Source organism: Ranitomeya variabilis, chromosome 4 (assembly GCF_051348905.1).
Source record: "Ranitomeya variabilis isolate aRanVar5 chromosome 4, aRanVar5.hap1, whole genome shotgun sequence".
NCBI lineage: Eukaryota > Metazoa > Chordata > Amphibia > Anura > Dendrobatidae > Ranitomeya > Ranitomeya variabilis.
The window spans coordinates 737,357,826-737,377,485 of NC_135235.1; the positions used below are offsets into that span (position 1 = coordinate 737,357,826).

Consider the following 19,660-nt stretch of genomic DNA (forward strand, 5'->3'; position numbering starts at 1 on the left):
CGCTAGTGATGCATCTGCCATTGCATTCAATGGCGGCATTAACGGACTACGTTACACCACGTTATGCCGCAGTGTAACGTAGTCCGTTAAACAGGTCACACTAACGCAGTGTGAACCCAGCCTAAAGGTTATTATTATTAGTAAATTGAAGATGGTGAAGTTCAAGCTCTTAGCTTTAGCATGTGTAGGTGGAAACAATCTTTTGCCTGAGCACAATTGCACAAACGGGGACTGGCTGCTGTGCTGACATAAGGTGGAGTAGGGTGAACACAACTAGCTGCTGGACTGTGAGGGAGGTGCAGGCAGAGATGTTACGGTGGATTGAGAAAGATGGGATGTGCTTGGTATGTAAGATCAGTCAAAAGCCGCAGGCATGTCCACTTCCATATCAGCTGAAGGTCTCTCACTCACCCCGACTGTAGCAGGTAAACAAGTGGAGTTCCTGCGGCCGGAGACTTGTGTGACAACACTTGCTACGGTGAGGAAGGAGGAAGAATCAGAATATGCAGTTGATGTGATGGATGGTGGTTGGCGAGGCCTGCTAGTCTGCATTTTAGCACAGTGAGATTCTAAGATTAACGCACGTTGATCGCGCATGTGCCAGTTCATGCATGAAGTATTCAAATTGTTGCATTATTTTAACTCTATTCTGTCGTTTTTAACAAAGTTGGCAGATAATGTGATTGGTGTCATTTTTCACAGTCTGAAAAAAAGACCCAAGCTAGGCAACTGCAGACTCGCAAACTCTGCTGGCCACTGATATATTTGGGGTTGAGGACGCATTGCTTGTTGTAGTTGCATAACTCTGTGTCTGCCGGAAGCCGCAACATAACCTCCTTGCCTTTCTCCTGCTCTGCTGAGCTACTCAGCTGCATGCCTCTGGGTTTACACCAAGTGGGATCTACTACCTCATCATTCTCTCTGTTCTCCCACTCCTTACCCTGAGAGACAGAACAGTCCGCATGTGCCTAAAGCATCTGAGTCTCATCAGGATGACCCCCACCCACTGGGGTTAACGTCTGTTGACGACGGTTTAAATTCTGCTTGGACCCTACTTAATACAGCTCAGGATCAAACTGAAAAAAAGTGGGCATTGGTGCAGATGATTTCCTTCTCTTATGAATCTTTGGAGTACCCTTCCAATGCCCATGGCATAGAATGTGTGATCGATCTGCAGATTCAGACATCTGTGGTTCCGTACAGTCAGTTGGAAGGTTAGACAGTTGTGACATGGGGGAAAACAAGGGTAATTGATGGGCCACCTCTGAGGACTGTACTGTGTCTGATGTTAAGGTTGGAGGAAGAGGAGGAGAGTCCACTTGATGCAGCTATTGCAATCTACTGGAACACATGTTCTTTCTGACCCTCCTCTACAAAGCGTACCGCTGTGTGGCTGCCAAAGAGAGTGGAGTAGCCAGTCAAGTAACAAAAGCTGGAAAATTGCTACGCAATTGCTCACTGCAGCAAAACAAACCCACTTCTAATCTCTCATATCATACCTGTCTCACAACCCTAAATAGCTATTCAGTACTTTCAATTCTCTCATCCACCAGGTTCCCCTCCCTCTCCCCTCATCTCACCTGAAACTTTACCTCATTCTTCAAGCAGAAGATTGACAACGTAAGTCAAAGCTTTTGCTTAAAGTCCCCACAGCCCCTCCTTTTAAGTACTCAACTCTTCTCCTCCAAAATCAACTTCACCATCATTGAAGATCAACTTTCCTCTTTACTCTCCAATCATGTCTTACCACCAGTGAACTTGACCAAATAACGTCCCACCTCATTGCAAACCTTACCACAGTCTTCATCTCAAGCCTAACTCACCTCTTCAACCTGTTACTAACAACTGGTGTCTTCCCCTAATGATTCAAAAATACCTCGATCACGCCCATCCTCAAAAAGGCCTCCCTTAACCCATCCTCTGTATCTAGCTGTCACCCCATCTCACTTCTCCCCTTGCCAACAAACTACTGGAACAACACGTCCATTGTGAATTGTCCTCCTACTTCTTTTTGCTCCATTTTTGACTACTTACAATATGGCTTCCTACCACCCCATTCCAATGAAACTGCCCTGACTATAGTCACCCACAACCTACTGACCCCCAAATCTAAACAACGCTAGTTTTTCCTGTTGTGAATTCTGTTCTTGGGCTCCCTCCGGTAGTTGTTGGTGGTAATGCAGTTGTCCCTGGGTTGCAATCCTGGGCAGGTGTTCCTGCTGATTGCAGCTCTGACTGGGGTATTTAGGTGTGCAGGATTCATTAGCCCTTGCCAGTTGTCCATTGTTCTTGGAGGTTTTGCATCTCTGTCTGGTTCCCCCTGCCCTGCTGCCAAATCAGCAAAGATAAGTGTCTGGTTTTTGTTTCTGCAGCACACATGCTGTGTGCTTTACAATTCAGTGCTATTCATTGTTATTTCTTGTCCAGCTTAGACTGTTTTTGGATTTTTTCAGTCAAGTTGGATTCTCTGGAGATGCAGATATACATTTCTTATCTTTAGTTAGATGGTGGAATTTTTGTATTATCTGCTGTGGATATTTTTAGGGTTTGCGGTCAGTACAGGTTCCATCAACTCCAGAGAAAGTCTCATGCGGCTCCAAGGTCACCGGTTCATAACATTTTCCTTCTCCCGGACCTGGTATCTGCCTTTGACACAGTTGACCATTTCCTTTTACTACAGACTTTCTGATGTCTTGGCATTACAGACTTGGCTCTTTCTTGGATTTCCTCATACCTAACAGACAGTAAATTCAGTGTCTTCCCCTAAAACACCACCTCCTCATCTCACCCCCTATGTGGCAGTGCCTTCCAAGATTCAATTGTAGGCCTGGGCACTATGCTTAGGGAGTGTGCATGCTCCCTTCCTCTTAAAGTAACAGTATGCATTGCCCTAAGGTGTCCCCAGCCAATAGCTGGGTGACACCTTCTATTTAAGTCTCCTCCAATATGGAGGTGCCTGAGCAATGTTGTTAGTTTGCCTTGCATGCTTGCTAGATGTCAGCCCCCCAGGCCCGCCCGTCTGCTTGTCTATCCTGTACCTATCTGCTCAGACCTGTCTGGTCTCTTCTGTCCATCAGCTGGTCCAGCTTGCACCTGCCAGTGCTCCTCTAACACTTGGTCTAGCCCACACCTGCCAGTGCCCATCTTTGTAACACACGGTCCAGTCTGGACCCGCCAGTGCTCTCCTGTTCCTCTGCCAGTCCAGCTTGCACTTGCCAGTGCCCATCTGTGTAACATCCAGTCCAGCTCGCACCTGACAGTACCTGTAAGTGACTATTTGTGTGACCTGCTAGTGCACGTGTGTAGCACCTAGTCCAGCCTTCTCCTGCCAGTGCTCATCTGTGTAACTGCCAGTCCAGGTCGCATCAGCCAGTGCAAATCTGTCTAACACCCAGTCCAGCTCATACCTGCCAGAGCCCATCTGTGTAACACCTGGTCCAGTCTGCACCTGCCAGTGCCCATCTGTGTAACAACCGATCCATCCTGCACCTACAAGTGCCCATCTGTCTAACATCTGGTACAGCCCTCACCTGCCAGTGCCCATCTGTGTAACACCTGGTCAATTCTGCACCTGCCGGTGCTTTTCTGTTCCTCAGCTGGTCCCATTGGCACCAGTGGTTCCAGTGTCCCTACAGTGCCTGTCTGCATTCTTCATCCCTCCTTCAGGCTGTACCAACCTACCCACTCAAAGATGTCAGCTACCAACCTCTGTAGGTCAGCCCTGAAGTAGTGCCTGGTACCAGTTCCTTGTACCTTCTTGGGTCACGGGTGTTTGCCTGCTGCTGCTGCTTATCCAAGTTCGGATTTGGTAGGCCACCTAGTTACGCCCCTCCAGACTTTCCGAGGGCTATAGCACAGTGGTTCCACAACCTTGCTTGTTACAGTCTCCATCTGTTGGTTTGGCAGTAGTGGAAGAGGTGTCTGTCCCCATTATACTAGTTTTACTCTGGTGAAATTGATGCCACTTTAGTAGTGTTTGCTACAAATTTTGGGAAATGTGTAGACTCCTGGTTGGGTCTCCTTCATATGTGTTGCCTGTAGCAGAAGGCCTCAGAGACTGGCAGGCCTCCACTTTCTTTGTCAACTACCCATGTTACTATCCTTACAATTTTCTGACAATAACAGTCTATGAAAGTGATATTTGTACCATCTGATTATGGCTGAGCATAAAGGCAGGTTGAGCTGTTGCATGTGGTTTCAGAGCTCCCAGCACAGCAGGCCTATGCCGATGCCTCACCCATCTCATCTTAATTTGAAGTTCAATTCAAAGCTGTAAATGCTGGCCCAGACCCTGATACCTCATGCATGGCTTAGTTCTGCTTTTCCATTCTAAAATTTGTACTGTGGGTGAATTGAGGCCACTTTTCTGGTGTCTGCCCACAATTTGATGTGTTTTGGCAGCTTTTGGGCCCGTTTGAACTTGTTGTGTATGCGTTTGTTTTTGCCTCCCATTGACTCCAATGGCGTTTGGCTATGTTTGGCGAATAAATCTGAGAGTTTTAATAAATAAATACTCTAATTACCCCAGAAAGGTTTGTCCACTAGTTATTCATTTATTACTGATGAAGTCTGTTGAGTTTGATCATTTCAGTAGATGTGTTATTGTCTTTAGTCACAGTTTTTGACTACTGTAGTTAGTGTCCAAAATCGTCAGATTTAACCACTTCCTGAAGTTTTGTGTTCCTACTCAGGCCTTATTTTTCAAATCTGACATGTATCACTTTATGTGGTGATAACTATTGAATTCTTCACAAAGAATAATAGGAAACAAATGGACCTTACAAATTATTTTCCAACTTCTCTTAAATGTGACAACACCCTGTATACGTTTTTTCACTACTGTATGCGCACATGGCAAGGTTCAGAAGGAAAGCAGCATTCAGCTATTTTTATTTAAACTTTTTTTTTTTTTTTTAATTAAAAATAACCCTCAAAATAATTAGCATATACAGTATTAACAGGATATGCATCAGATTGTTAACAGATAACAATACAGGACACAATTACAAATATTACATCATATTTTGAATAGTATCTTTCACTGTCAAATATTACAATATATTAATGTATAACTATATATTTTACACATTAGGACACTGCACTCATCCATTTATTAGGACAATAAGCAATTTGTTAAACTTAAGGACTTAATGATTTAGAGGCTAGAAATGGTGATACACTCATTGCTTCTTTTGCATCAGTAATCTTATCTCATGCTGTTGAAAAGTTGAAACCTATCAGGGTACATAACGTGAAATTGAGGAAGCTAAAACCTTGGGAGATGGGTGCGTCAGAGGTGAATCACACCACTTCTCCCAGATTCTTTGGAGTTTTTGGGGACATTCTCTATTCCTATACTCTATATTCTAATACGGTATTATATCTACAAATTTAGCCCATTGATTAACGGAAGGTGCTGTTTCCCCCCACCGATCTCAATGCTATCACTTTCCTGTAGGGTTGAGCGAAACGGAACGGACATTTTCAAAAGTCGCCGACTTTCAGCAAAGTCGGGTTTCATGAAACCCGACCCAATCCCACTGTGGGATCGGCCATGCGGTCGGCGATCTTCGCGCCAAAGTCGCATTTCCTATGACGCTTTCCCCGCCATTTTTTCAGCCAATGAAGGAGTGTGGGCAGCGTGATGACATAGGTTCCGGCTTGCTTTGTGCGGCGTCACAGGGGGTAAAACCGCCATCTTAACGTTTGGGATATAGCGATTATCACACTACCAACACAAACTTTGCAGGGACGGAGGAGAGAGAGAGAGACTTTACTCCCCCAATGACTTACATTGGGTTTCGTGTTTCGGTCGATTCCTGACTTTGCGCGATAATCGGCCGATTTGACTCGACTCGACTTTTGACTAAGTCGGGTTTTGCGAAACGCGACTCGATCCTAAAAGAGTGAAAGTCGCTCAACCCTACTTTCCTGGCAAGGAAAAGAGTCTAATAAGAATTCTATCATAATGTGGCCAAATTTCCTCATCCAAAATTCCCAACACACACAGTTTCGGCACACAATCAATCGGTGCCCCAATGATTCTTGATAATGTAGAAACCACTTCACTCCAATATCTCATCACTGCACAGTTCCAGATAAGATGCCAAACATCTGCCCCCTATTCCCCACATATATGACAACCATCAGAGGATAATCCATCAAGCCTATATAGTTTGGATGGGGTAAGGTAAGATTGATGTAAAATATATAATTGTATTAATTTATTATTTAGTTAATGAGGTTATCAATAGTCGCAATTTGTCTTCCACAGGAAGTTGAGTGGATGCAACTTTTTAATTAAGCACAAAAGTATATAGTGTGGAAATTACACCCGTAGGGCCCTGGGTAGTAAATACACCTATTAGTGGGTATCTCAATATCCGCATTCTGGGATGTGGGAACTGGTGCGTAATAGCATATCTCATTTGCAGATATGTATACAAATACCTATCCCATATTTTGTATGTATTTGATCAAATGATAACTGTACTTCATTTTCAAATACCTTGTCCAATGTTGTTATTCCTTATTGCTTCCATGACATAAAATCTTGTAATATCATAGGATGTGGAAGCTCGGGGTTGTCCCATAACTGAGTCTCTTCTACCATTTACTTTCTTTCCAGATCTGTATCGCAAGTTCATGCACAAATAGAAATCCCTGTGGTGGTTCATAGGATCCCTCCAATATTGCCCATATTGAAATCCTATTTAAAAGTTGCAAAATCTGAGCCTCCACATTAGACGGCTTATCGTCCCTCAACCAACTTTTTAAATAATGCAGCTGGCCAGCTAGATAATATAAAAATAAATCAGGTACTGCATGTCCACCCTGGCACTTTCTGTAGGTCTCTGTCAGGCGCGAATAATACTACAGAAATAGGGAGTTGGGACCATTTCTCAAATTTTTTTTAATTATCTCAGTGAGAGGGTATATGTTATCTTTCAAATCTATAGTGGGCTTTTATTAATATTTATACCAAGATATTTAAATTTCAGTATTTGTAAACTATATTCCGAGGGTCCAGGTATATTCTCAGTAAGCGGCATAACTGAGGATTTGTCCCAATTTATTTTAAGACCTGACTGTTTGATTAAACTGATTGCTCTTGGAAGGGCTTGCTCTACTCTCAACAAGAAAATAATTAAATAATCCAACCTTATCCAATCTGGAAGATGTAGACAGATCATACAGAAAAAGAAAAAAACAAACACTGGGCAAATAGATTGTGTCCAAAGTTATGCATAGAGTGCAGCCCCTTGCAGAATAGGCTCAAATTCATATGCAAGGAAATGCATGAGGTAGTAATGTAGAAAATCAGATTGTCATAAATAAAGTGCAAGGTGCAAATAACTAAAGTGCAAAGAAGGACACAAACAAAGTATCTGGATGGTTCTGGGGTTTGTCTCTTGTAACTCCCAGAAAAAAAAGTTAAATTAAATGTATATTGGGTAGATAAAATGACAAGAAATAAGTGATTCATAGGAGAGTCCAGAGACAAAAGTACATTATAGCACAAGGTCAAATAGGTAATTATCAGCAATTATAGACAATATCATGCAAGGATATGAGGATAAATCCAGGCCAAGAAAAATATCACATATAAATACCCAGGGTCCAGAGGGCTCTAATGTATCTCCGCATACACTGGATACAGTATACAGGGAAGACTATAGCCCTCTGGACCATAAATAATGTGGACACCCTCTGTTTTTCCACAGACAGATGACGGACATGAGTTGGGGTTTATTTTTTGCTGGATCAGTAGCAGTTTTTATTGGTATTATTTTCGCCTACTTAACAATGTTAGGTCACTTTTTATTCCATATTTGGGAGGCAGAGTGAACAAACAGTTGACCACCACGCTCTACTGGTTCATCCTATGAGGTTTTCTATTAGACTGTGAACTATTATTGTCTTGATGAATAATTCAATATTTTTATATAACTTGCCATTTTTATGGTTAGTAAGTATAAATGTTCAAAAATATGAAATTCAAGGATATTTTATTCAAAAATAATAATTGGTTTTATTCTTAGCAGATTACTGTACGAGAAGATTAGAAGGACAGCTGACATCTTCAATTTTTAAATCAGATGATCTTGAGATCACACAGAATACAATTGAAGTGAATGCCATTACTCCAGATATACCATCATCCCTTCACAGCAAAGATCTGTTATCTGATCCTTTGAAACAGGTCCTGTCTTCTGATTCCTTACCAACTACTAGGGAAAATCAATGTCACAAAATAAGTAGTAAAAAACGAATGGCTCCTAAAGTAAAAACTGAATATGGAAACAGTTTTCCCCTCGAAATGTCTTTTCTAAGGAAAGCAAATTGTATCAAACATAAAAAAATTCACACAGTAGAGAATATATTTTCTTGTTCCCAGTGTGGGAAATGTTTTACCAAGAAATCAAGTTTGGTTAGTCACAAGAGAATTCACACTGGGGAGAAGCCTTTTTCATGCTCAGAATGTGGGAAATGTTTTAACAGAAAATCTGATGTTGTGGTACACCAGAGAACCCACACAGGGGAGAAGCCTTTTTCATGTTTAGAATGTGGGAAATGTTTTTACAGAAAATCAGATCTCGTTACTCACCAGAGAATTCACACAGGAAAGCAGCCTTTTTCATGTTCAGAATGTGGAAAATATTTTAACCGGAAATCACGTTTGGATAGTCACCAGAGAAGTCACACAGGTGAGAAGCCTTTTTCATGCTCAGAATGTGGGAAATGTTTTAACAGGAAATCAGATCTTGTTAATCACCAGAGAATTCACACTGGAGAGAAGCCTTTTTTATGTTCAGAATGTGGGAAAAGTTTTACCTGGAAATCTGAAGTTGTGAAACACCAGAGAACCCACACAGGGGAGAAGCCTTTTTCATGTTCAGAATGTGGAAAATATTTTAACCAGAAATCACGTTTGGATAGTCACCAGAGAAGTCACACAGGTGAGAAGCCTTTTTCATGCTCAGAATGTGGGAAATGTTTTAACAGGAAATCAGATCTTGTTAATCACCAGAGAATTCACACTGGAGAGAAGCCTTTTTTATGTTCAGAATGTGGGAAAAGTTTTACCTGGAAATCTGAAGTTGTGCTACACCAGAGAACCCACACAGGGGAGAACCCTTTTTCATGTTCAGAATGTGGGAAATGTTTTAACAGAAAATCAGATCTTGTTGCTCACCAGAGAATTCACACTGGGGAGAAGCCTTTTTTATGTTCAGAATGTGGAAAATCTTTTAACCAGAGATCAAGTCTTGTTGGTCATCAGAGAATTCACACCGGTGCAAAGCCTTTTTCATGTTCAGAATGTGGAAAATGTGTTGCACTAAAATCAAATTTTTTAAAGCACCAAAGAATTCATAGAAGTAAGAAAACGGTTTAATGTTCAGAATGTGGAAAATGTTTTACAAAGAAATCAACTCTTGTTACACATCAGATAACTCACACATAGGTGAAGCCATTTTAATGGGAAATGTTTTGTGAAGAAATAATCTCTTCTTAGTCACTAGAGCAGTCGCACAGGTGAGAAGCTTTTTTAGATTCTTAATGGTACAAATGTTTTACTTGGAAATACACACTAAGCAAGAAAAAAAATCTTGCTAATAAGCGAGTGCATCTTATAGACTGGAGGCAGGTTCCTGGGACGGAAGAGAACAATAACACAGTGCCCTTCCTGATCACTGAGAGAACTGCTCTCTCCTCCAGTTCCACACTTATGTAATTGATTTGTGCAGAGCAGGAGAGGAAGGTACTGGGACCTGCACAGAGGCTGCACATCCTAAGTGAACAGCTAAAGAACTTTCCACCCGCTAAGTTCAAGGCCCTTTCAAATCATTTAACACTGTTTTACATATTTTCAAAAAGTTGTCAGGTTCAGTTATTAAATGAGCCATTTCTAAATGATTTTGATCTCCTGAATTCAAATTTGACAATACAATTTTTTAGTTTTTTAGTTTTCTTGTGTTTGTAGGATAAAGTTTTTCTTTTACTGCTACAAATAATTAATGCATAAAACATTATTACTTTTGCAAATATAAAGATGCAGAATATTTTGTGTGAGGAGTTGGCCACTTACTATAGACTATTGGACCAATGCATGTAGAGCGGAATCCACTGCTCTAAGGCTACTTTCACACTAGCGTCGGGAACAACCCGTCGCTGTGCGTCGGGCCGACGTTCCCGACGCTAGCGTGGTCTCCGCCGCACAACGGGGGCAGCGGATGCATTTTTCCCACGCATCCGCTGCCCCATTGTGAGGTGCGGGGAAGTGCGGGGAGGTGGGGGCGGAGTTCCGGCCGCGCATGCGCGGTCGGAAAAAGCGGACCGTCGGGAGCAAAAAACGTTACATGTAGCGTTTTTTTTCTCCCGACGGTCCGCTACCACACGCCCAAGCGTCGCAAAACGGACGCAACGTTTGGCAATGCGTCGCAAATGCGTCGCTAATGTTAGTCTATGACGAAAAAACGTATCCAACAAGAACTTTTGCTGGATGCGTATTTTCGGCAAAACGACGCATTTGCGACGTATTGCAGTTAACGCTAGTGTGAAAGTAGCCTTAGTGATGCAGACTTTTTCCAGCACGGAGTACCAGTTACGTCAATCTTATTGTTGTGTTTTATTAGACATTTGCTTGCTTGCCAGTTCAGCCTCAGAAATCAATCTTTCCATTCAGTGACAGTAAGCAGAGGAAGACGTAGTTGGATCTTATGTAAACATAAGGCCAGAAAGGATATTTCTACAGGTAACTGTAAATCAATCATTCTTTCAATCTCATCAGTATCTGAGGGGTCTCAAGCCATTGTTCTCCCAGCCACTAGGCCCATTGTGTGGATAGGTATAGTAGACCCAGGAGAGCCATCACCACTGGGGGTCTTGCATGCAATCCCATGTGATGAGTTTCTGGAATATTCTTCATTCTTTGAGCTAAAACCAATGTTTACCAATGTTTATGGGGAAGGGTGCGAACACTTCTGCCAATTCAGGGGGCTGATCACAGAGAGAGGAAAGGAAGACACATGTATTGTCAAGGAATTGGTGGAGTGACGTCAACGGGCAGGAATCTATCACTGAGGTCCTGAAGCACATGGATGAATGGCCTATGGAGTTTGGAGATCGGTTGTTGGCTGACGGAGTGTGATTTCAGTCAGCTAGAGGAACATAGGCTGTGACTGCACAGTATACCCGCGGGAGATACCAAAAGCTGTGGGCCAACCAAAGTTGGGAGACAGTGGCTATCACCTGGTACAGGGGCAGTGGAACTACGGATCCTGGGTTGGGAATTTGTGGACTGAGGACATTGTATTTTGGCTATCTACCTAGATTTGCTGTATAACCGTGGATGGCAGAAATAAAGCTAGCTGCATCGTTAACCTACCAGGTTGATTATTACAACACACAACATCAAACCTTCACATTTTGTTATGCCAATTTTGTAATATTTATTCAGATGAAACATACCAACCATATCAAATAACTAAAACCTGTCTAAACAATATTCCGGGAACAGGGGTTCTTTCGCTTTCCCTAACGCTAGTGGTGCCCTAGCTCGCCCTGTTTCCCAGCTTACTTCAGATGGTGACACCGGCACCACATACCTTGCCTTAGCTCCTGAATATGCCCTCTGTTTGTACCCTCCGCCCACCCAAGGAAGAGGGGAGTAGTAGTGTACCGTAATACACCAACCCGACTAACAAGGTAATACAAATAGGTATAAAGGAAAATAGCAATCATACAAAAATACACAAACAGAGGTAAACACCGGGGAGTGGAGGATGGGATAAAACCAAAGTCAGGGATGGAGAGGATTAGCACACAACCAAAACCACGCAACAGTCTCAAATCCACCAAATGACTTCTCAAACAACAACAAAGCACCATCTCCTAGCCATGCAACATAAGCTAGCTTTGACAATGGGTGCTTGTGAGGGCCCAGATTATATAGTAGATAGGAGTGGTTAACTGAGAAGCTGAGAGCCTTAATGCAGGAAAGCTTTAAAGAGTAGAGATGGGTGGGCACCTGGATGTTCGGGTCCAGCCGAACACTTACAAAAACTCCAGGTTCGGGTATCAGCACACCTGGACCCCATTCACTTGAATGGGAGGCCTGAACATCTAGTGTTTGCCATGCTGTCATGTGCATGACAGTGCGGCAAACACTGCTTCTGATCGGCGGTGAAATCATCCCCACCGGTCAGAAAGCCGCAGTGCTCGCGCTGCCAAAAGACAGCGTGAGCGCTTAACTTTGATTGGAGGTATGAAGATTGCCTCCGGTCACTGGTGTCAGCTGATGGTACTACTGCTCCCTTCGGCCTATGCGTGCTGCCACTAATAACTCCCATCAGCCGCTGCTGTGGTCATTGTTTTCATCAGCTGGCTCCTGCACTGTAAAGAAATAATTTAAAAAAAAATGGCGTGGGTTCCCCTGTATTCTTGACAACCAGCCAGGCAAAACTAACAGCTGGGAGCTGCAACCCTCAGCTGTCAGCTTCAGCAAGGCTGGTTATCAAGAATACAGGGGTCCCCAAGCCATATTTTTAATTATTTAAATAAATAATTTAAAAAAACAGCGTGGGCTCCCCCCATTTTTGACAACCAGCCTTGCTAAAGCTGTCAGCTGGTATTCTCAGCCCATTTTTAGAAAAAAATAAAAAAAAGTTATGGCTCTGGGAAGAAGGGGAGTAAAAAATAAAAATGCAAAACCAAAAATACCTCTGGATGTTAAGGGGTTAACTCCATTTGCCGCTGCTACAGGGCAAGTGGGGAGAGACAGGCAAAGCGCCAGAACTGGCGCATCTAATAGATGTGCCTTTTTCTGGGTGGCTGCAGGCTGCTATTTTTAGGCTAGGGGGGCCCAATATCCATGGCCCCTTACCAGCCTGAGAATACCAGCCCCATGCTGTCAGCAAGGCTGGTTGTCAAAAATAGGGGGGACCCCACGCTGTTTCTTAAAATTATTTATTTAAATTAAAAAAATATGGTGTGGGGACCCCTCTGTTCTTGATAACCAGCCTTGCTGACAGCTGAGGCTGGTAGCCCCCAGCTGTGAGTTTTGCCTGGCTAGTTATCAATAATACAGGAGAACCCACGCCCAATTTTTTTTATTTATTTATTTATTTACAGCGCAGGAGCTAGCTGATGAAAGCAACCATCAGTCGCTCCTGATCTCCCTGTTATTAGCGGCAGTAGACATCAGATGATGGGAGCAGTAGTCCTATCAGCTGACAGCTGACACAGTTACCGGAGGTAAACTTTATACCTCTGATCACAGCTGAGCACTCACGCTGTCTTGACAGCGTGGGAACCGCGGCTCTCTGACTGGCAGGGATGATTTCACCGCCGATTAGAAACGGTGTTTGCCGAGCTGTCATGTATATGACAGCACGACAAACACCTGGTGTTCGGGCAGCAGAACCCAAACAGTAACACAAACTTCCTGGTGAAGTCCATGTTCGGTGTCCGTGCCCGAATAGTAGGTTTTTGGTACAGATGCTGAACTTTAATGTTCGGATTCGCCCATCTCTATTCAAGAGCTCTCAACTGAGCATATTAACCCCTGCACTTCTAAAATACACTTGCACCATTTTATATGAAGTTGAAGTGCTTCTAAACAGTTCATGAGTAGGAGAAGTCAGATGCTGCAGTCTTCTGGCTCCTTTCTGTCGCAGTAAGGCTAGGTTCCCATTGCGTTAATGGGTGAGCGCTAACGGACAGCGTTGCACGGCGAAATTAACGCCGTGCACCGCGTCCGTTAGCGCTCCCATTGCCCGCAATGTTGAAGCGCATTGCTAGCGCGTGTCATTTTCGGCACGCGCTAGTGATGTGACGGTCGTTTGTAGCGCGCCTCGGACGCTGCTTGCAGCGTCCGCGGTGCGCCCGGGGTCCGTTCCCCACTCTCGCAGATCGGGGATCTGCGCTAGCGGGGATGTTTAACGCGACCCCGAAAAAGACATTGCGCTAGCGCAATCCACTAGCGCTTAGCGCTAAACGGATTGCTCTAACGCAATCTGAACCTAGCCTAAACCCATGACAATTGTGAATTCTAAAGTTATAGAAATTTCATTACAAAATTTGGTCCTCATTCAGTGACAACTCTTTTTTGCTTGTCTCTTGTACTCCTACTCCTGCATCTCTTACAATTTGACCAACAGTAATCTGCAAGTATTGATGGATTCCATTTTCTTTGATATCTTTTCTCTATAGCCGAAATATCTTGGTGAAATCTCTCACTGTGCTTGTTGCTCACTGCTCCGCAGTTTGGTGAAAGAACTTCTGTATGCGAATGTAAGAAATGCATCTTTAACGTTTTCCTGACTTTGGACACATCCATATGTCATGGTCGTCTGGTACTTACCGACCTTTGACTTATGGATACACCATGGGGATCTCCCAGCCACAGGGGCTCTGTGCACGATTGCCACCGGATATCAGCTGATTCTGACAGCTGACACCCGGCACTGAGAACAGGCATTAATAAACCATAGTGGAGTGCTGAGCAAGGAAAATCCAGCAGTGCAGTATTAAAATCCATCGATATATGAAAAAGGTAAATCCAGATTCAGAGCGCCTGTGTATAATGTCACTGTTGATTACTGTATTACCTGTACACTGTATACTATATACAGAGCTCCTATGTATAATGTCACTGTTGATCACTGTATTACCTGTACACTGTATACTATGTACAGGGTTCCTGTGTATAATGTCACCGATGATCACTGTATTACCTGTACACTGACACTATATACAGAGCTCCTATGCATAATGTCACTGTTGATCACTATTACCTGTACACGGTATACTATATACAGAGCTCCTGTGTATAATATTTTTGGTGATCCCTGTATTACCTGTACACTGACACTATACTATATACAGAGCTCCTGTTTATAATGTCACTGGTGATCACTGTATTACCTATACACAATATAGACATATTGTGTATAATGTCACTGGTGATGCTTGTATTACCTGTACATTGACACTATACAGAGCTGCTGTGTATAATGTCACTGGTGATCACAGTATCACCTGTACGCTGATGCTATATGCTGATGCAGCGCCTCAGAGTCCTGGTCATTGCAGTACTGTTGCTCCGCCACTAAGGGGGGCTATGGTACGTCTGATGGCACTGAAGGAGTTCACCTGACCAGGTATCACAGACACCAATACACTTCACAGTCTGGCCTCCAGGGGGAGCTAAGGGTGCTATGTATTAAGCCACTCCTCACAATCTGGTAAAACTGGGGGTTAGATCGGAAGTTAGACAGAAGCTGACTGGGTTGGAACCAGGCAACACCCTGTAGCAGAGGGTGTTGCAGGGGAAGATTCAGGGGGGTCCCTGTCAGGGGTGGGATCCTGACAGAGGCCTAGCGAACAGAAAGAACATTACGGGACCGCGCCTGCACTTCATTGCAGCGGTATCCCAGGAAGGGTCAAGAAGCGAGGTCTATTGTGAAGAGTGAGAAACGAGATCAACGCAATAAGGAGAAAACACCAGTAGGAGTCGTGCTGTAAGATCGAGGCAACATCCTACTGAGGCGCGTAGCCGGTGGCCGGAAACGCCGAGGAAGTATTGGCTCCAAGCCTTGCTTCAAACCAACAGCAGGACAGTCAGTTATAGGCGGGCTGACTCACCTAAATCACCTAAGCAGACATAGGGGGCAACAGTGGGAGAGGGGCGACTCTAGGGTCCCGGAAGAACTCCAGGCCTACCCGTCATACGGGTGCGTCCTAGCCATGTCATCTGGGGGACGGAGAAGAACATCAGAATCAGTTGTGAGGGAACATCAGAAACAGACACAACAGTTGTGAGAACTATCCCGTGGTGCTCAGCAGGGAAGGACTACAACACACAAGCGCTAGAAGGAAGGCACAGATTTCCACCTGCAAAGGGAACTCTGGAGATGCCATCGGACCGGCCGGTCTCGGACAGCCCTGTTAACCGTACTCTGGACTGAGGATCCTGAAGCCTACAGTAAAGAGGTAAAGAGACTGCAACCCTGTGTCCTCGTTATTCATCGCACCTAGCACCACACTCCATCACTCTCGACTTTTATTGGACGCCCCTTAGCAGAGTCACGGACCGGGTCTAGCCACCGTGACGATCCCAGAACTGAGACAGAGAGCCCCGGTACCGGGTACCCCTCGGCCCTGCGATGGTGGGGGCGCTCCATCTTGGCATCACGAACAGGATCTACTTAAGCCTGAAGAATCAGGTCATGTGTGCCTTGGAACTGATTTATTGTGCTTGAACTGTGACTTATTGCAAAGATTGTGCATTGCCGCTTGCCGCCAAAAATGCCCACCAAAACCGCCGCCATTACAGCACTCCGAGAAGCGCAGGAGAAGAAGAAGGGCGTGGAGTGGGCGTACCTGAGCTGGAGAGTGCGAAAGGCAATGGCCGCCCAGTCTGACTATTTCTGTGTCCTGGATACGTGCCCGTCAGCATGGGAGATCCGCCTCCTGATCCTCTATGGCGGGCAGAGACCGAAGAAGCGAAACTATGACTCAGATAAGGTGGGACTGGAGACCAGAGAAGGCATACAGAAAAAGATGACCCCGCATCGACCCCCGTCACCGGAGGATTATTCCGATAAGCCCCCGCTGGAGGATTTGGACCCTGTTATGAACCGGTGACCTTGGAGCCGCATGAAACTTTCTTTGGAGTGGGTGGAAACTGTACTGACCGCAGATCCTGAACTAACACTGCAACTAGAAGTAGCCGTGGGGTGTGCCTAACAAATCCTAGACACCTCGACACAGCCGGAGGACTAAATACCCCTATAGATGGAAATAGGAATACTACCTAGCCTCAGAGCAGACCCCCAAAGGATAGGCAGCCCCCACGAATATTGACTGTGAGTAGGAGAAGAAAAGACATACGCAGGCAGAAAACAAGATTTAGCAAAAGAGGCCACTTTAGCTAAATAGGAAAGGATAGGACAGAATACTAGGCGGTCAGTATTAAAACCCTTCACAAAATACCCACAGCAGATAATATAAAAACTTCCACAATCTAACTAAAGACGTGGAGTGAATATCTGCAACCCCAGAGAATCCAACACAGACTGAGAAAATACTGACACAATCTAAGCTGGACAAGAAAACACAAAAGAATAGCATTGAATTAAGAAGCACACAGCATGTGTGCCAAAGAAACAAAACCAGACACTTATCTTTGCTGATTTGGCAGAAAGGCAAGAGGAACCAGGCAGAGGTCCAACACCTCCCAACAACAATTGACAACTGGCAAGGACTAATGAATCCTGCACGCCTAAATACCCCAGTCAGAACTGCAATCAGCAGATACACCTGACCAGGACTGCAACTCAGGGACAACTGCATTACCACCTACAACCACCGTAGGGAGCCCAAAAGCAGAATTCACAACAGTACCCCCCCTTGAGGAGGGGTCACCGAACCCTCACCAGAGCCCCCAGGCCGATCAGGACGAGCCAGATGAAAAGCATGAACCAAATCAGCAGCATGGACATCAGAGGCAAAAACCCAAGAATTATCCTCCTGGCCATAACCCTTCCATTTGACAAGATACTGAAGCCTCCGCCTCGAAAAACGAGAATCCAAAATCTTCTCAACCACATACTCCAACTTCCCATCAACCAACACAGGGGCCAGAGGATCAACAGAGGGGACAATGGGTACCACATATTTCCGCAATAAAGATCTATGGAAGACATTATGGATAGCAAAAGAGGCCGGAAGCGCCAATCGAAAAGACACCGGATTAATAATCCCAGAAATCCTATAAGGACCAATAAACCGAGGCTTAAACTTACGAGAAGAAAACTACATAGGAACATGACAGGAAGACAACCAGACCAGATCCCCAACCTGAAGCCGGGAACCAACACACCGACGACGGTTAGCAAAATGTTGAGCCTCCTCCTGAGACAACACCAAATTGTCCACCACATGAGCCCAAATTTGCTGCAACCTGTCAACCACCGAATCCACTCCAGGACAGTCAGAAGGCTCAACCTGCCCAGAAGAAAAACGAGGATGAAAACCAAAATTACAAAAGAAAGGCGAAACCGAAGTAGCTGAACTAGCCCGATTATTAAGGGCAAACTCGGCCAATGGCAAAAAGGCCACCCAATCATCCTGATCAGCAGACACAAAGCATCTCAAATAGGTCTCCAAAGTCTGATTAGTTCGCTCGGTCTGGCCATTTGTCTGAGGATGAAATGCAGAAGAAAAAGACAAATCAATGCCCAGCTTAGCACAAAAGGCCCGCCAAAACCTAGAGACAAACTGGGAACCTCTGTCGGACACAATATTCTCCGGAATACCATGCAAATGAACCACATGCTGAAAAAACAACGGAACCAAATCAGAAGAAGGCAATTTAGGCAAAGGCACCAAATGAACCATCTTAGAGAACCGGTCACAAACAACCCAGATAACCGACATCCTCTGGGAAACCGGAAGATCAGAAATAAAATCCATAGAAATATGCGTCCAGGGCCTCTCAGGGACCGGCAATGGCAAAAGTAACCCACTAGCACGGGAACAACAAGGCTTGGCCCACGCACAAGTCCCACAGGACTGCACACAAGAACACACATCACGTGACAAGGAAGGCCACCAAAAGGACCTACCAGCCAAATCTCTGGCACCAAAAATACCAGGATGACCAGCCAACACAGAACAGTGAACCTCAGAAATCACTCTACTAGTCCATCTGTCAGGAACAAACAATTTCCCCACAGGACAGCGGTCAGGTCTGTCAGCCTGAAATTCCTGAAGAACCCCCCGTAAATCAGGGGAAATAGCAGAAAGGACCACCCCTTCTTTCAGAATGCCGACCGGTTCAAGGACCTCAGGAGAATCAGGCAAAAAACTCCTAGAAAGGGCTGTTATGATCCTAGTGGTAGAGGATCTCTGGCAAGTCTGCAAAAACAAAGGAACTGCTCTAGGGAGGTGGAAACTGGGCTATCTGCATACCTGATCCTAACACACAACTAAAAGTAGCCGGTGAACGTGCCTACGTTGATTCTAGACGTCTCGAGCCAGCCGGAGAACTGACTACCCCTAGAGGGAAAATAAGACCTCACTTGCCTCCAGAGAAATTAAACCCCAAAGATATAGAAAGCCCCCAACAAATAATAACGGTGAGGCAAGAGGAAAACACAAACGTAGAGATGAACTAGATTCAGCAAAGTGAGGCCCACTAATCTAGATAGGCAGAAAATAGAAAGTGAACTATGCGGTCAGCAGAAAACCCTGCAAAAACATCCACGCTGAATATTCAAGAACCCCCACACCGACTGACGATGTGAGGGGAGAATATCAGCACCCTAGAGCTTCCAGCGAGCTAGAAAATCACATATTGAGCAGGCTGGACAAAAAACACTGAAAAGGCAGATGATCCAAAGAATGCAAACAGGACTTAGCTTTTCTTGCATGAGTCAGATGGCAAGGAATCAGGAGGAGACCAAATAGAACTGAATACATCGATTCCAGGCAAGAGACTGAGTCCAAAGGAGGACTAAATAGGGAACACCCACAGCTTAATGAAACAGCTGAAGCCCAGGCCAGCAAAAAGACATGACTCATACAATACCATTAGTGACCACAAGAGGGAGCCCAGAAACACAGTTCACAACAGTACCCCCCCCTTGAGGAG

General features: G+C 44.6%; 1 protein-coding gene across 2 annotated transcripts in view; it reads left to right on the top strand.

The window, feature by feature from the left end:
* LOC143768005 (uncharacterized) overlaps window positions 1-11,485 on the top strand; it is a 48,742-nt gene extending 37,257 nt beyond the window's left edge. Inside the window, exon 7 of one of the 2 annotated variants that reach the window (XM_077256625.1) lies at window positions 8,043-11,485. In XM_077256625.1, the coding sequence (XP_077112740.1) occupies window positions 8,043-9,397 (1,355 nt within the window). In that variant the 3' untranslated portion in view covers window positions 9,398-11,485. The remainder of the gene's footprint in view (window positions 1-8,042) is intronic. The other variant, XM_077256626.1, reaches the window with a different exon arrangement.
* The last annotated feature ends 8,175 nt before the right edge of the window (window positions 11,486-19,660 follow it).